The following is a 15696-nucleotide window of genomic DNA, read 5'->3' as shown; positions in this document are numbered from 1 at the left end:
TCCTCTTTAATACAAATATCACGTCCCTTCATTTCTGTTTTTATTTCTTAAATAGAATAACTCTTTTAATACTCCTGTGCAACTAGTCTAGAACTGAATCCTTGTATCGCGGGGGGTTTACAAACATTCAAGTCACGTGCACAAAGATTTTGATTCAGAGCAAGCATTCGTAGATCACACTTATGTTTCGCTAACGCGGGGTTCGAAACCACGACATTTCGCGCACAGTGGGCTTGGCGTAGTGACTGTTACCCTATGGATACCCATGCCCAGTTTTTTACTCACACAAGACAACCACTAAATATTTGTTAGCTCGTTCATAAAAAAGGCTTACCTCATGACTTCTCCTCAAGGCGAAGTCCGTGATATAGTCCAGTAAAGCCGTCCAGGATCTATTGAAGTCTCCCACAGTCGTGAGGAGCTGGAACCTCGAGTGGAAAACCCTCGACACTCCTGATAGAGTCAGCACCTGGGTAAGAGAGTATACATACATTAAACATTACCCTCTTTGTTAGACAATTAGATAAATTAGAATATTGAGAAATATTGACTGGATGGGGGAAAAACTTTTAAATGAGTTTGGAACGTGAAGGAACCTTTAGTCTGCAAATAAACAGTTTATACTCCAATTAATTAGGTACTTAAATAGAAATAAACAATCAAAGTGGTATTTTTGTCACAAAATTGAGTTCGATAGCAAAACGAGACTAAAAAGTATTGGAAAACAACAATGAAGATGATTCAATCAAATATCCCACTGAAATATGACATTACATACATTAAAATTGTCAACCTTTTCTTTATACCTAAACAAATGCATAAAAGCCTTAAAACAAACAATTACACCTTCAAAATGTTTCAAGCATACCTGTGTTTCAGCCCACTGTTTCTGGGCCGTGTTTCTCGTGTGATGAATCAGGATGTGTTCGCCAGTGTCCACCTTTTCAGAGCTTGCTATGTTCGACTGTTTTTGGACCTATACACAATTGAAATTAGATGAATAGTCTGTTATTTTTGAGTTAGAAGACGGAAATTCGGTAGCAATTCCATCTTCTAAATCTAACTAACCCAGTCGAGGAAGCGGTTGGGGGATAATTTACACGCACACCGCTAGGACTAGTTTCTAAATAACATATATTTACATACTAGCTGTTGCCCGCGACTTCGTCCATGTGGTTAGAATTTTCCCCTTTTTTTCCACATTTTCCATTGTATCTTCGCTCCTATTAGTCGCAGCATGATGTTATATAGCTTATAGCCTTCCGTGATAAATGGTCTATTCAACACAAAAATAATTTTTCAAATCGAACCAGTAGTTCCTGAGATTAGCGCGTTCAAACAAACAAACTCTTCGGCTTTATATATTAAGTAAGTATAGAGTATAGATTTTTCTTTAAAAAAAACGACTTCCGTTGTAAGGAATATAAATCTCGTGTCGGGGGGTTTTGCAATCATACGTAGTTTCACTTCAATGTCTAACATTCGCGTAAACCTAAGAAACCACTGTAAATACTTTTGATTTTGATTATGTTAAGTGGTAATGGTTGTCGTACCTCCTCGAGCATGGGGAAGAGCACAGCCAGCAGCGCGCGCCAGGCCGGCTTGCTGAGCAGCGTCCCGTGCGCGCCGATGCAGCTGAACAGCGTCTGGCTGGCCGCGCGCCGCACCGGCGCCCGGGCCTCCGTGCACAGCTCGCCTGGGAGGGAGGGGATAATAGTAGTCGCAGGCTTAGTACATGTTAAGACCTAGTATATTTGTATTACGACTAGATTTCTCGAAAAACGTTATTTTTTTGTGATACAAATCAGTTCTAGGGGAAAAAAGATAAGGGTATGAAAAAAGGATGTTGTCATTTCTCAGACTTAGCCAATATGCAAACAAAATTTCATGAGAATCGATCGAACCGTAGTACCCCGTAGTAACTGTGAGAGCCATGATCTCTTTGACATTGCACGCTAATTTTCTCTAGCCTACTGTGTCCCACTGCTGGGTAAAGGCCTCCCCCAACTCCTACCACGATTCTCTATTCTGGCCCTCTAAATTAAAAAGAAAATCCCGCACTGCAGTATGTAATCCTTTTCTTGCAAAAAATACAAAAATTCAAGTCACTTGCACAAAGACACCCAGACTTCATTGTGACGACACGCAATGCTTAGGCATATAGGTAGGTACTCACTGAGCCTGATGTAGAGACACATCCACAGCTTGTCGAGCGGCGGCAGCTCGGCGTGGTTGGGCACCTCGGGGCAGACGGCCGCGTCCGACGCCAGCGCTAGCACCAGCTTGTCGCGGTTGTGGTACAGGTAGTCTGATATGTTCCACTGGGAGAGAGAAATAAGACGAATATTTAACAACAAAAAGATAGAAGAAGACAAGGTTATCTGGACCAAGTCTAGCTGTATTTCAACATTATTTGTCTTCGTTTCAGGTTGTGTCATTTCTTACTACTGTAGTGTAGTGATCTTGAAATGTAATGGTCGTAATCTGATCCTTATCTATTGAACACGTGTATTTGTGTGTGTGTAAATATGTGTGCGTGCTAGCACCGCCATGATCATACCATGAGTCCCACAGCAGTGAGACTGATGTTGAGCTCCTTGGTCTGCGTGGCGAAGGCGGCGGCGGCGGCCAGCACCTGGCGCAGACAGCGCGGGCCCGCGCAGCCCAGCAGGTCGCCCGCCACCACCTGCGCGCACTGGAACGCCGAGCGGATCAGCTGCTCGCTGGGAGAGGGAAGGAAGATACTTCATTTTGTAGTCTCTTTAATGTACTCAAATGGTATCATAAAGTTGTTACGTCATACAGACCGTGTTGCCAACTTAAATTGAATTGTTCTGAAAATGCGTGGTACTCAGCTGATTTGAAATATGTGAGAACGATGTAGCTGACAGGAGTGTAACGAAGAATGGAGATTTGAAGTTCTCTGGCCGAATGATAGGTATTAAAACGGAAAGACAGAAATATAGCATGCATCTTGTGAGAACGACACCGATGGAGGAATGAAACGAGGATCAAGAAAAACGAGGAATGAAGATTTAGGGTTCCCTCGCCGAATAATAGGTATTACAACGGATAGAGAGAAGTAAGGAATACATTTTAAATAATTCTGCCTGTCAGTGCTTATGTCACAACCTCAAATACATTCGTGCAAACATAAATGTAAACAGCGCAAATCGATATCGGGTCCAAATATAGGTACGGAACACAATTCTCTAATAAAACAGTCTTTCATAACATTATATGGTACTTCGTCAATATTCGTCAGAAAAACATCATCTATCAAACGTACCCGAACGTGAGTTCCAATGAAATATACACCTTACTTCCTTCACTTAAGATCTTAATTACAACAGTCTATAGACCAGGTACCTGTGGTGTGAGGAGATGGCGGAGATGATCTCCATCATGAGCGGCCAGGCGGCCCCGAGCTGGTCTCCTCGGGAGTGCAGGAGCCTGGCTGCACACTCCAACTGTCTCGCGCGCACGTCGCATTGCCGGACTGCGCATAACTCAGACAGAGGCTCTAGAAGAAGACGTTCCCGAGCCTATGGAAAAACGAACGGTAAATGTAATAATGAAGTCACTATTTTAATGTAATCATATAATTTAAAAACTATTTTCGAGTTAACTTTTTTCATATTCGTCCGGTAGAATCTGAATTCCCATAGCAACAGGAGATTTTTCTCATATTTTCTCATATTCTGATCACCTCCTGAACTTTCTCTCTCTTACTCTCTTAATGCTGAGTAATTCGCTTATAAGTTGATTCTACTAGTAGTACTTCATTTCTTGCATTGATCACCATCAATAAGATTTAATTAACGGAACTGAATAGATATTAGTATTTTCTATCCCCACCAGATATATACATTTCTTTCCAATCACTGTTTTTATAAGAAAAACAAATCCAATCATGGATATGTGATGTGTGTACTGTCATTGGATAGTTTTGCTAATTTACGTTTTCCCTGCATACGTAAAAATAATGAATACCCGATTCTAATTGGTTTCTGCTATTTTTAAACTTTATTATTACTTATAAATATTTTATTTTAAAAACTATCTTATGGATTTTCTTGCCGGTTATTCTCCATAGGCATGACATTCCACGCAAGAAGAATCATTAGTTATTAGGGCTGAAATGAAACCTTTTTGATTTTTGACACTTTAAACTTACCTCGGTGACAAGTACGGGGTTATTGTGGTGGTACTGGAAAGCTGCTTGTACTAAATAAGTGATGGCTTCGACACCCCACTCTCGCATCCTGATGTGAGGGTGTTGGCAGACCTGGGAAACGAATTAATACATTATATATTTCAATTGTAAAGTGCCAAAATGTTCTTGCATTATTTTGGAAATTGATTTAGTTTTTATATAATTAGAATATTAGAATATAAGAAAATAAAAGCATAAATCAATATATAAGTAATGGCTAAGAACAAAAACGCTTTTTGCAAAGATAGATTAGCGTTGAATATTTACATAAACATTCATTTTTTTATAAAATTAGTATATTTGCAGCACTTACCTCTAACAAATGATTAGTTATCGGCCTCCACATAACTTCTATCCTGTGCATATTCGCTAGTCCTGTCTCTAATAATTTAGCAACCGCGAACAACGATGGTTCCTGAATAGAGAACATAATTTCGTACATAATAATTTGATAAGGTTTTTTTTTCAATATCTTTTCAAAATTTATAGTCATAATTCAATAATTGGAAAACAGACTAAATAAAAGATTATCGGACCGTAATCGCAGTATACGTTTTGGTGTACTTTACCTTCAAAATTGACGGCTTTTCATATATATTTTTATCCCCTCTTTCACCACATTAAGGAAAGAATTTAAAAATCTCCAAGAAAGTTATCACGCATGTATTTGTTCATATGAAGATGGCGCTGTTGTCTAGCTACAGCCTCAAAATACAGAATAGACTTACCCGATTAGAGTACGCCAACTCCATAGCCTCGTTGGATAATTTGCAGAGAGCGTCGATCAAATGGTGCAGCGCCACGTCATCCAAGTTCTTTGAGGACTCGAACACGCGAGAGAGCATAGCCGATAGGGCTGCATCATAAATAACATACAGTTGAATATATATAACTTTTTTTTTATGTGGCAACACATATTTTTATTGAACATGGTAAGTTGGCAACAATTGTTCAGAATTTTACGGGTTAAAATGGCTATCTATATTTGAATCTTAAACATTTTGTTGTCAGTTTAAGAAGATGATTAAACTTAATCTTCATTTAAAGTTTTTTTTATTACGTTAATTATAATTATAAAAAAATAGCTAACGATATAACGAAGCGAGTAACAGTGCGTAGCGAGTGTATATAGATTATAAAAAATATATAAAACGTTTAAAAACGGACACAAGACCTCACAACTAGCTTTATTAGTAGGACGATGATCAAATCAACTATTTTAGACATGTTTTACTAAAAAAGTCATAAAAAACACACTTTATCACCTAAACCATTTAACTCATTGTATCACTGGATATGTGTTCTTTAATTATTTAAAAAGACACAGACACACACAGACAGAAATTTATTTTTAACCGACTTCAAAAAAAGGAGGAGGTTCTCAATTCGACTGTGTTTTTTTTATGTTTGTTACCTCGTAACTTGCGATTGGGTGAACCGATTTTCATGATTCTTTTTTTATTTGAAAGCTTGTGCTTCCCGTGTGGTCCCATTATCACCATTTCATTTGAAGTCGGTTTTTTTTTTGTGAAAATTGTAATTTCCTTTTCAGGTATATTATTCTGATTAATTAAACTGCAGTTTTTGTCACGTATGTAATTTCAAACAAACTACAAAATATACAAAGCGAAAAGTATGAATAATTTATTTTTCTTTGGTTAAATTTATTGCTTTTTGGACGTAAAATATGAGCTGTGTGTTTTGCCCAAGTTATAAGAAATCTATTCTTTTACATAGACAGTTGATTCGACCACCGCTGGTAGTTATAATGCGACAAACATAAAGACACACAAACGGCCAGCAAGCTCCATCCCAGTGCTCCTGTGTACAAGCTTCAAATACCCCTAAATGTTCTGTATGCATTTGGAATCATACATCAGACGTCCTTTATTAATCGAATATAATGCAATGAGTAAAATCAATGCTCCTATTCCCTTATTATTGGAACGACAAAACAATAATATACTTTAATAGACTATAAATAAGAATGATTTCAGCAAAATAAAGGGCTTTTTTATTTATCATACTTTGAATGCTTTTATATCTGCGTGGTTTATATATGGTAGAATGTGATTCCTGAATGCTTGCTTCGAAACAGGGCGTCTTGAGCATGCGACTTGAATGTTTATGAAAACCCCGCGACACAAGAATCATTTATTTATTTTTTTTTATTTTTTTATTTATTTATTTATTTATTTAATTATCACACTAATCTACCATTACAGGTTACTTAACCTAATGCGGTAGCTAGGACTAAACAAAGGTCTAAGTATTTATGTGAACTAGGGTTTCAAAGATTGAATTATTATGCACATAGTTGCAGGTCTAAATTCCAGCAACTGTTTTAATATGTAATTTTCTGATAAATCTGATATGCATAGGCAATAAGTTAGCCTGAAACACATGCCCATCATTGCTCCTCCTGGAATCGCTTGAACATCATGACTCACTCACGAATTTTCGCGAGTGTGGAATTTCTTTTAAACTAAACAAACTTCACAAAAATATTATCGAGATAGAAATCGTATTTTGTAATCACAAAACAATGCATACTCGCGATATTAAACCTTAAAACAACCTACAATAGATTTAAATTCATCAGTACATATATGAAAAAAACGGTGGCAACTTTAGACGTAGAGATATATAAACTTCATATTGTACATATTTTATAAAGAAAATGTATTCGAAATGCATACTAGACAGTGTAAGTACGTTAATATACCACTCATAACTCCGAGAGACTCGGCCACGGGAACTTGCTGACCTGCGAAACATGTCATACATACATAGGTACGCCTACAGTATAGAAGTCTTTGGTATAACAGATCAAGTTATGTTGGTTAGTGGGAAGGGTTAGTTTGAGAAGTCAAGATATGATTTTTGGTTTAATAAAGAGGAATAGATTGTTATTTTTTTAAGAAAAGATAATGGTCGATGTATGAGTTTGGATTTAAATGAAGTGTTAGAGATGCTGCAAGTTTTCATGTAGCTTCTTTTGCATATTATAATGAAATTGAATAGATGAAGTTACAGTAAAAGCTTTTAAGTTTTTACTGTAAAAGTTTAAAACATTGGATTTAAAATTTTTAAGGGCAATTTTTATATTTAGCAGATCTTATTGTTTTAACTATTTTGGAAAACATAAAAGAAATGGAACATAAAAAGAAAACAAATAAATGTAATTATTTCAAAATATAACAATTTTAGAAACAAAACTGAAACAATGACAGACTTTTTTTGTTAATCATGTGCGTAATATGGTAATATACTGACCAGGCAGGTCGGCCATGACAGCGGAAGTGCTCATGACTGCGTTTGCGTCGGCGCTTGCGCGGCTTGCCTTCATACTGCCGCCGGTAGACGGCTTCAAACCCAAGATCCAAACCTGGATGAAATATCAGGACTATGAGTGAGATTTATAGAGCCTGCGATTAGAAATACGGAGTATTGAAGAGTAGAAAGATAGTGAATCAAATTTTTGGGATGAACAACTAAACATGGTGTAAGCATGGGATGAGCTGGTGGTGATTTTGTGGTTAGTTTGTTTTGATTATAAGTAAGTCTGGGATGAGTTTGTGATGACTTTACGAGTGAGATAAGGGTGAGTTTGGGACATGATTTTATGATTTAATAATGATAATGCCACACTATAAAAAAAAACAAACAATTTGGTCCAAAAAATAAAATTTTTTTTTTTTAGTGTGAGCAACCCTTAACACTTAGGGGTATGAAAAATAGATTTTCTATTCTCAGACCTACCCAATATGTATACAAAATTTCATAAAAATCGCTCGAACCGTTTCGGAGGAGTACGGTAACTAACACCGTGACACGGGAATTTTATATATTAGAAGATAAATCCTACCAAATGCTGCAATGTGGTGAGGACTGGTAGCCAGGCCTGCTGGATCGTGTCTCCATCACGCTGTGCAGCACACAGTAGTGCTTTCATAGCCGTCACGTGACGGGAGGTCACCATCACGAAGGACTGCTGTTGACCTGATGTAACAAAATTTTAACAATACAGACATGTTTTAATTGATATTAAGGTAGAGGAGAAGCCATATTACACCGACTCTGTCAGATTACTGTAACGTGCTGTGTAAGGTACACATGTTTTTTCATGTTTCAATTTTGTCGTTTGTTTGTTAACGCGTCTGAAGGTCAAAACTCATGCTGTAACCTTGCTGCTATCAGGTACTCTCATATTGTGGCAGGTAAATTGGCAGGGCAGAGCATTAAGCGTCTTACGGTAACGGTAACAGACACAGAACAAATGACCGTGCTTGTCACACAAACATTTGTCCTGGGTGGTTGAACCCCCGACCTCCGGTATAGCAGTCATGTGTCTCACCGGTGGGCAGCGAGGCGGAGGGCAGCGGCGTGCCGACCCAGACCACCTGGTGCCTGTAGTCGGGGTCGGGCGGCGGCGGCGGCTCGCGGCGCCAGGGGCACGGCAGGGTCACTAACCACTAGAGCAACAGGCCAGTCATGTGTCTCACCGGTGGGCAGCGAGGCGGAGGGCAGCGGCGTGCCGACCCAGACCACCTGGTGCCTGTAGTCGGGGTCGGGCGGCGGCGGCGGCTCGCGGCGCCAGGGGCACGGCAGGGTCACTAACCACTAGAGCAACAGGCCAGTCATGTGTCTCACCGGTGGGCAGCGAGGCGGAGGGCAGCGGCGTGCCGACCCAGACCACCTGGTGCCTGTAGTCGGGGTCGGGCGGCGGCGGCGGCTCGCGGCGCCAGGGGCACGGCAGGGTCACTAACCACTAGAGCAACAGGCCAGTCATGTGTCTCACCGGTGGGCAGCGAGGCGGAGGGCAGCGGCGTGCCGACCCAGACCACCTGGTGCCTGTAGTCGGGGTCGGGCGGCGGCGGCGGCTCGCGGCGCCAGGGGCACGGCAGGGTCACTAACCACTAGAGCCACAGGCCAGTCATGTGTCTCACCGGTGGGCAGCGAGGCGGAGGGCAGCGGCGTGCCGACCCAGACCACCTGGTGCCTGTAGTCGGGGTCGGGCGGCGGCGGCGGCTCGCGGCGCCAGGGGCACGGCAGCGCCCCCAGCGCGCCCAGCGCCGGCACCACGTACTGCGCCGGCAGCGCGCAGCGGCACAGCGCGCTCACGCACGCGTCGCGACCCGTCGCGTGACCCACCTACACGCAACACACAGCTTTAAAGTTTACTACGACTGAATATGTAATTGGCTACGAATATCCAATAACGCTACGACAATCCATATGAATTATTATGATCAACAGTCAGTGCTACGAATATCCAGTTAATTTCAAATGTCCACTTGAGTGCGAAGGTTTAGTTGTGTGAGTTACAAATATGGGTATTTGTAACTCACCTTGCAACTCACCTCATTTTTGTAATTGATATTCATGGTGAAGTGGGCTTCACCATGAATATCAATTTGCAACAAATAATTAGTTGTAAAATTGACTGCACGGAAAGTCAAATGGTTCATGTCACCACGCCAAACCCACTGATCGCGTCGGATCGCGGTTTCGATCCCCGCATAGGATAAACATTTTTGTGATCCACAAATGCTTGTTCTAAGACTGGACACAAGGATTAAATTATTTACTGCAGGAGTCGTTTCTTTTTGTAAAAAATAGTTTTCCACAAAAACTCATATTCATAGTAATGCTACGACCGTTGAACTGGCTAAGCATGTCTAGTCACTACTACGAATATCCCCTTTGCTACGAATGTTCAATTTGCGATGAATGCACAACTTCCCAAGATGTTCCCAAGTCTAGCCGCTATACTTACTTTGCACGTCCCATGGCCCATCCCGTTTACAATGTCAAGTTCATTATAAATGCTACTCTTATGCTTTTACGAATCACAAGTGTCGAGTTTTGCATAATCATAATCATTTATTTGTCATAGAAAATTTCCTTTTTCTGCCAATATCGTTTCTCGGGACAAATAACAACAAGACGTCACATTTTTGTTTAGTACTGTTGTTTGTAATTAACCGCATAGTTTTTTAAACATTTTATGGAACTCTTAGTCTTTAATGTATCTACATTTGTACATCTTATCAATATAAATGAATCAATGAATGATTTCTGTCTTCCTGAATAAACTAAAGAAAAATAATAGATTTAAAAATCTAAATACCCCGTTTTTAAATGCAACACCAATAAAATTTTATCAAAAGCAGTCCTTCCGTTTTTATAGTTCTGTTGTAAATTGCATTGTCATCGAATTTGAACCTACCCTGAAAATTTCAGTCTGCTAGCTTATTGGGAAGTGCCTGAAAATTGAGTTGCAAAAATCCAACCGGAACGACAAACAAGCAAACAAGAAAGCGAGCATATAGAAACGTGGTAAAATACATTCTATCACTTTTAAATTAAGACTCTGAATAGTGTTCTCAACTCACCTTACCGCTGACCCTCGCCAGCGTCTGTATGGCGCGCAGTATGTTCTCCAGTTCACCGATACTCGCTTCGGCAAGCACTGATAGACCCCACACTAGGCCGCACCATGAAGACTTTAATAACTGAAAATTAAGTTCATTTTATTTGTGACGTCAGTTGATATCAGATGTAAGATTAGAACATAATTTAAATTGAAAAAGTCCGGCCAAAGTCGATTCGGATTCAGACACGAATGGTTCTCTACCATAACCTAAAAAAATATGTTTTGTATGAAAACCCTATTTTTTAATTAATAATTACACGGTGTTCTTCCAACGGCAACATGAAGTGCTCATCTATAAAAAAATCAACTAAATAGCTACCATACTTCTTGAGACAGACAGATAGACAGACTTCGGAGTTTTATAATAGGCCCCTAGGGTCCGATACCATAAAAGAAGTAGCACTGACCTGCAACCGTAGCTGCTTCTCTTTATCCTGTACATCATCTTCTATCTTCTGGACCACGTTGGAGTTCTGATCAGCTTCCCCGTTGTGTGAATTGTTCGTTATTAATTTATCTTGTGTTTTATTCTCAGAATCTGAAAAAACACGTTTTATTTGGTCCACAAAGTTATAACAGCCAATAACAGCATTTGTAAAACTGTCTCGCTTCAATAATGTAAGCAAAAATCTAGAAAAACTTAATAAAAAGCTTATAGTATATAGGCAGAAGGTTCATATTACACTGTGTGAGATTTTGAAAAATAAAGAATTACCTTTATTGCTTCCATTTTTATTTGAATTGACTTCTCTTTCTTCTGTGTCGTTTTGTATATCTTCGTACATTTCTTGTAATCTGTAGGTGAATGAACACATTTTTAACTAAAGCAAAACTCAACTGTTTTCATTCAAATATATACCAGAAATTGGCACTGATGGATAATATTAATAGTGACATTTTTCATATTTTTTACAATCCATTTATTAATGAACAATTGAATATGGGATTTATCTACATGTAAAATAATCTAGAAAAAAAATTGAATAATGATACATACCTGAAGTACTCAGCGCCCTCTATACTAATAGCGATGGACCGAATGATCTCCATGAGGCACGCGTAGGCCACGGAGATGCCGTAACCATCCTGTATCGTCGGCGCTTCCGCTCTGTCTAGCATCTCTATGCTGGAAAATATAATTATATGTAGGTTATTCATATTAGGTAAGTTAATAAAGTCTGTCGTCCAAAAGCACGATGGGTCAATCATATAGTAAAGGTCTCGGTCCGAGTCCGGATGAGGCTGGAACAGGACTCAATGCAATAATACTTACTATACAGATTTTGCAGTGCCGGGTTCGAAGGTGACGCAGAGCGGCAACCAGACTCCCTTCCAGTAGAAACCAGACTGCTGGGGTATACCTGATGATCCTACGGAGAAATTATACAAATATGATAAGAAAGAAATATTGCTGACTTTTTTGGAGTTACAGTTTTAAAAAAAACGACTCCCGCAGTCAGGAATTGAATCCTTGTGTCGCGAGGGGTGTCACAAACATAAAAAATATGTGCGCAAAGACACCCAGACTCAGAACAAGCATTCGTGGATCACACAAATGCTTGTCCTAGACGGGGTCGAACCCGCGGCACGACGCGTACAGTGGGTGTTGGTCTATTCATTCTGGCCGGTCTTTTGATTTAAGCATCCATGTCTTGTTGTTTTTCTTTGAAGATAAGTAAAAACGAACGTTACATTCCCATAAAATCTTTATATTAATTTAACAAGAAACTATGGCGACTTAAGATTCAGCAAAAAGAAATATTAGTAAGATTGACTTATCCAAATTCAAATATTTATTTGCTAAAATGTAACACCTTATGTACCATACATAAGGTGTTACAATAAATTTGTTTCAACATGTCCTGCTATAACATGGCGTGCAAATGTCAATATAAGTGTTTTCAATGTATTAATCTAACTAAGCTATCATACATTTATATTGTAAAAAAAAAAACTAAACGAATAGGCCATGGTTATACTTTTGACAGAAGTCATTAGAATTAATGATGATCATAAAATATGAGTAAAATATTTATAAAAGTTACTCTGTGTGTGTTTTTCATATATAATGTCAGTTGTAGCAGTTATGATGAGGACGACTCAATAGGTGAAATAGATTGTTAATAATATACTAGCTGACACAGTAAAACGTTGTTTTATAATATCCGGTGAAGGAAAAACATTCTTTATAAATAGAAAAATGGTTGGGATGAACTGCCCCTAATATTTATGTGTATAATAGCCAATTCACTTTACCTTTAAGTATATGAATACATACATTATGCTAGCAGTAGCAGTAGCCGGCGAAAATGATCGAAAATCGTAAAAATTCCCTATGAGTTAATCCTTGTTATAAACCATCTATCTAAGTACCAAGTTTCGTCTAAATCCGTGCATGGGTTTTTGCGTAAAAGGGGAACATATACCCATACATGCAACATTCGGGTTTATAATATTAGAAGGGTGATGATGACGATTAGTAGGATACTAGGTAGGTGATAGGTACACCTAATGAATTGCTGTTTTTAGACTCGCATAAAGTCGAGAACGACTGAACCTATTTGGCTTATTTTAGTTTTGGAATATTCGTGGCAGTCCAGGGAAGGTTTGAACGGTGACAAAATATGGAAAAAGCAAAAGAAAATGTATTTTTATCATCGACTGTTAGGCGGTACGTAGTTTGCCGGTACAGCTAGTAAGATGATATATTTTCCTTCAGAGGCCCAGCACCCAGAGCTAGCGAGACTGATCAAGATGCGCTGTACTCGCCGCTTCTCGCCTGGCGTGTGCGTCGAGGACGTCGCTCCAGTTTGGACCTTTGTGTTCTTTGCGCAGAACTGCACGTTGGTATTTCTCTTTCATTTTACAGTAGATACGTTTTATGTATTTTTGATGAATTGCTATTGCTACTGCATTTTTCGTGGACGATTTTTTGGACATTGCAAGTTTGGTAGCGGCATTAAGATGTGGATATAATATTGTGACTTTACCTTTACCAGATTAAAATTTACAATGATTGTTAGATTAATTTGTTTAGTAGTTTTTTTATCTGACTAAGCTTCACACGAATTTGTCAAAACCCATGATTTACTAGACTACTAGTCGGGTTATATATTATCCCATTATTGAACATATTTTTTAAAGTTTCTATTTTTATTTACATTGTTATTCCAAAACCAAGTTCTACGATGTTTGCTACGATATTTCATCCTAATATAGGCAGTATACAGGGAGAAAAAGTTCAACTTCATCCAGGGTAGAGCTTAGACTGCAAACAAAATAAACAATAATAACCTAACATTTATTATTGTAGGGAGCGTCTTGGCTGCCCAAACCACTACCGGACGAACCGTTTCCGGAGCTACCGGATGTGTATGAAGCGGTGCCGGCCGCTCATCGACATATACCTACAGATGGTCGAGTTCGAAGAAAGGAATAACACTAAAGTACGATTATTAGTTATTTATACCAGTCAGTACGGTTGAGGTCACCTCGCCAAACCCACTGAGCGTTCGTGTACGTGTTGCGTATCCCGTGCGAAATGGCGCGAATGCTTTTCCTGAATCCGGGTGTCTTTGTGCATATGACAATATTTTTAAAGATTTATATCAGTTTGATACTGATTAAAATTTTTATTTCGACTAACTTTTCATTGGAAAACAATTTTCTGCCACAACACTATTTATTTGGGCCTGAAAATGTCATTTTACTGACTGGTATAGGGTAAAAAAAATACTTTTTGATTTTGTCATAAAATGAAAAATACGTATCCAATATTTTTTAGAAATCTGTCTGATGGACTAAACAGATTTATTTTATTTAGATCTAGTCAAATACCTTACTAATAATCTTACTTTAAGCAGAACTTCGAAAACCAAGAGTCGGATGGTAGTGAGGGCGAAGAGTCGGAGGCCGGTGAAGATACTCATTTGAGAATCGGCGTGAGCAGTGAGTTTCAACTCTATTTGTATGACGATAAAATTGCTTTTATAATAATAGCACGATTTTAATCTATCATAGTCTACAATAGTCGTATTAAGAATAATAATCAGAGTCTCGAGAACGAAGAGTTGTTTGGGGCAGGGTTATGATTGTCATTTAAGAGTCGGCGTGAGAAGCGAGTTTGAACTCTATTTGTATGACGTTAAAAATGGTTTTAGTAATGGGCTAACTAACTTAGGCTCTCTTACAGTCACTGATTGAATATTGTTAAAAGATTGGTCATACCAAAAGCCGTATAGAAGTAGTACAAGTAGGTAAAAGCCGCCGATAATAATCATTTGAAGGTCAGCTTGAAAAGTGAGTTTGGACTCTGTAGCTACCTGTACAGGGCAGATTATAACCGAAGGAAATGTCCATTATGAGACAACCTTAACGTCGTCAGTTTTAATTATTATACTTAAACGATCGATCAGCATGCAAAAATGAGTTATATCTCTGTTTTTGACGATCGAGCCAAAAATACATTTATCATACACATTAAGGTTAAAATTTTCTAATTCTACATCAAATAAGCGCCTTTTTTTTAAGGGAACCTGACTCTCTCAAACGAAACCAAGAACAACATCCTATTGAGTGCTGAGAGTATAACCGAAGACCCAGAAGACGAGGACTACGAGGAAGACGAGAAGACGCACGCGGTCGTGTACAAGGACGTGAGCGGGAACGAGGACATAATGCTGCCGGATGTGGACTACGTGAGCGGGGAGATCCGGTCCGAGTTCGCGGTCGGAGAGATCCGGCCGGCTGAGGATGTCGTGGGGTGGTGATGGGTCATTTGGAATTATGGTTTGGCATTTGGTTTTGAAGAATATGTTATGAGTTTTTTAAGCAAAATTAAACAAAAGACGCAGTAAGGTATTTGATCCTTGTTTCGCGTTTCGCAATTATTTAAGTCACATGCACAAAGACAACCAAACTCAGAAAAATCATTCGTGGATCACACAAATACTTGTCAAACGCGGGGATCAAATCCTCGACATGTTGCGCCAATTGCGTTTGGCTTGGTGGCTTCAACCACTGGGTTATCCGTGCAATCTTT

General features: G+C 39.1%; 2 protein-coding genes across 3 annotated transcripts in view; one reads left to right on the top strand and one right to left on the bottom strand.

The window, feature by feature from the left end:
- LOC113498275 (protein MON2 homolog) overlaps nt 1–15696 on the bottom strand; it is a 37645-nt gene that overhangs the window by 14031 nt on the left and 7918 nt on the right. Inside the window, exons 11-28 of one of the 2 annotated variants that reach the window (XM_026878229.1) lie at nt 11929–12025; nt 11653–11781; nt 11371–11450; nt 11063–11193; nt 10615–10734; nt 9166–9370; nt 8085–8218; nt 7493–7604; nt 6942–6983; nt 4945–5072; nt 4530–4631; nt 4178–4288; nt 3370–3545; nt 2561–2723; nt 2177–2321; nt 1554–1696; nt 869–976; nt 335–469 (exon numbers count right to left, since the gene is read on the bottom strand). In XM_026878229.1, the coding sequence (XP_026734030.1) occupies nt 335–469; nt 869–976; nt 1554–1696; nt 2177–2321; nt 2561–2723; nt 3370–3545; nt 4178–4288; nt 4530–4631; nt 4945–5072; nt 6942–6983; nt 7493–7604; nt 8085–8218; nt 9166–9370; nt 10615–10734; nt 11063–11193; nt 11371–11450; nt 11653–11781; nt 11929–12025 (2261 nt within the window). The remainder of the gene's footprint in view (nt 1–334; nt 470–868; nt 977–1553; nt 1697–2176; nt 2322–2560; nt 2724–3369; nt 3546–4177; nt 4289–4529; nt 4632–4944; nt 5073–6941; nt 6984–7492; nt 7605–8084; nt 8219–9165; nt 9371–10614; nt 10735–11062; nt 11194–11370; nt 11451–11652; nt 11782–11928; nt 12026–15696) is intronic. The other variant, XM_026878230.1, reaches the window with a different exon arrangement.
- Nucleotides 12196–15513, top strand: LOC113498277. The gene is made up of 5 exons (XM_026878232.1): nt 12196–12762; nt 13375–13498; nt 13969–14101; nt 14519–14603; nt 15186–15513. Exons 1-5 carry the CDS (start codon nt 12675–12677, stop codon nt 15422–15424), a joined length of 669 nt encoding a protein of 222 aa, XP_026734033.1. The 5' UTR covers nt 12196–12674; the 3' UTR covers nt 15425–15513.

The sequence above is a fragment of the Trichoplusia ni genome, chromosome 10 (assembly GCF_003590095.1).
Source record: "Trichoplusia ni isolate ovarian cell line Hi5 chromosome 10, tn1, whole genome shotgun sequence".
In the NCBI taxonomy this organism is placed as follows: Eukaryota; Metazoa; Arthropoda; class Insecta; order Lepidoptera; family Noctuidae; genus Trichoplusia; species Trichoplusia ni.
The sequence above is the reverse complement of the archived record's forward strand: the minus strand, read 5'-3'. Positions and strand labels throughout refer to the sequence as shown.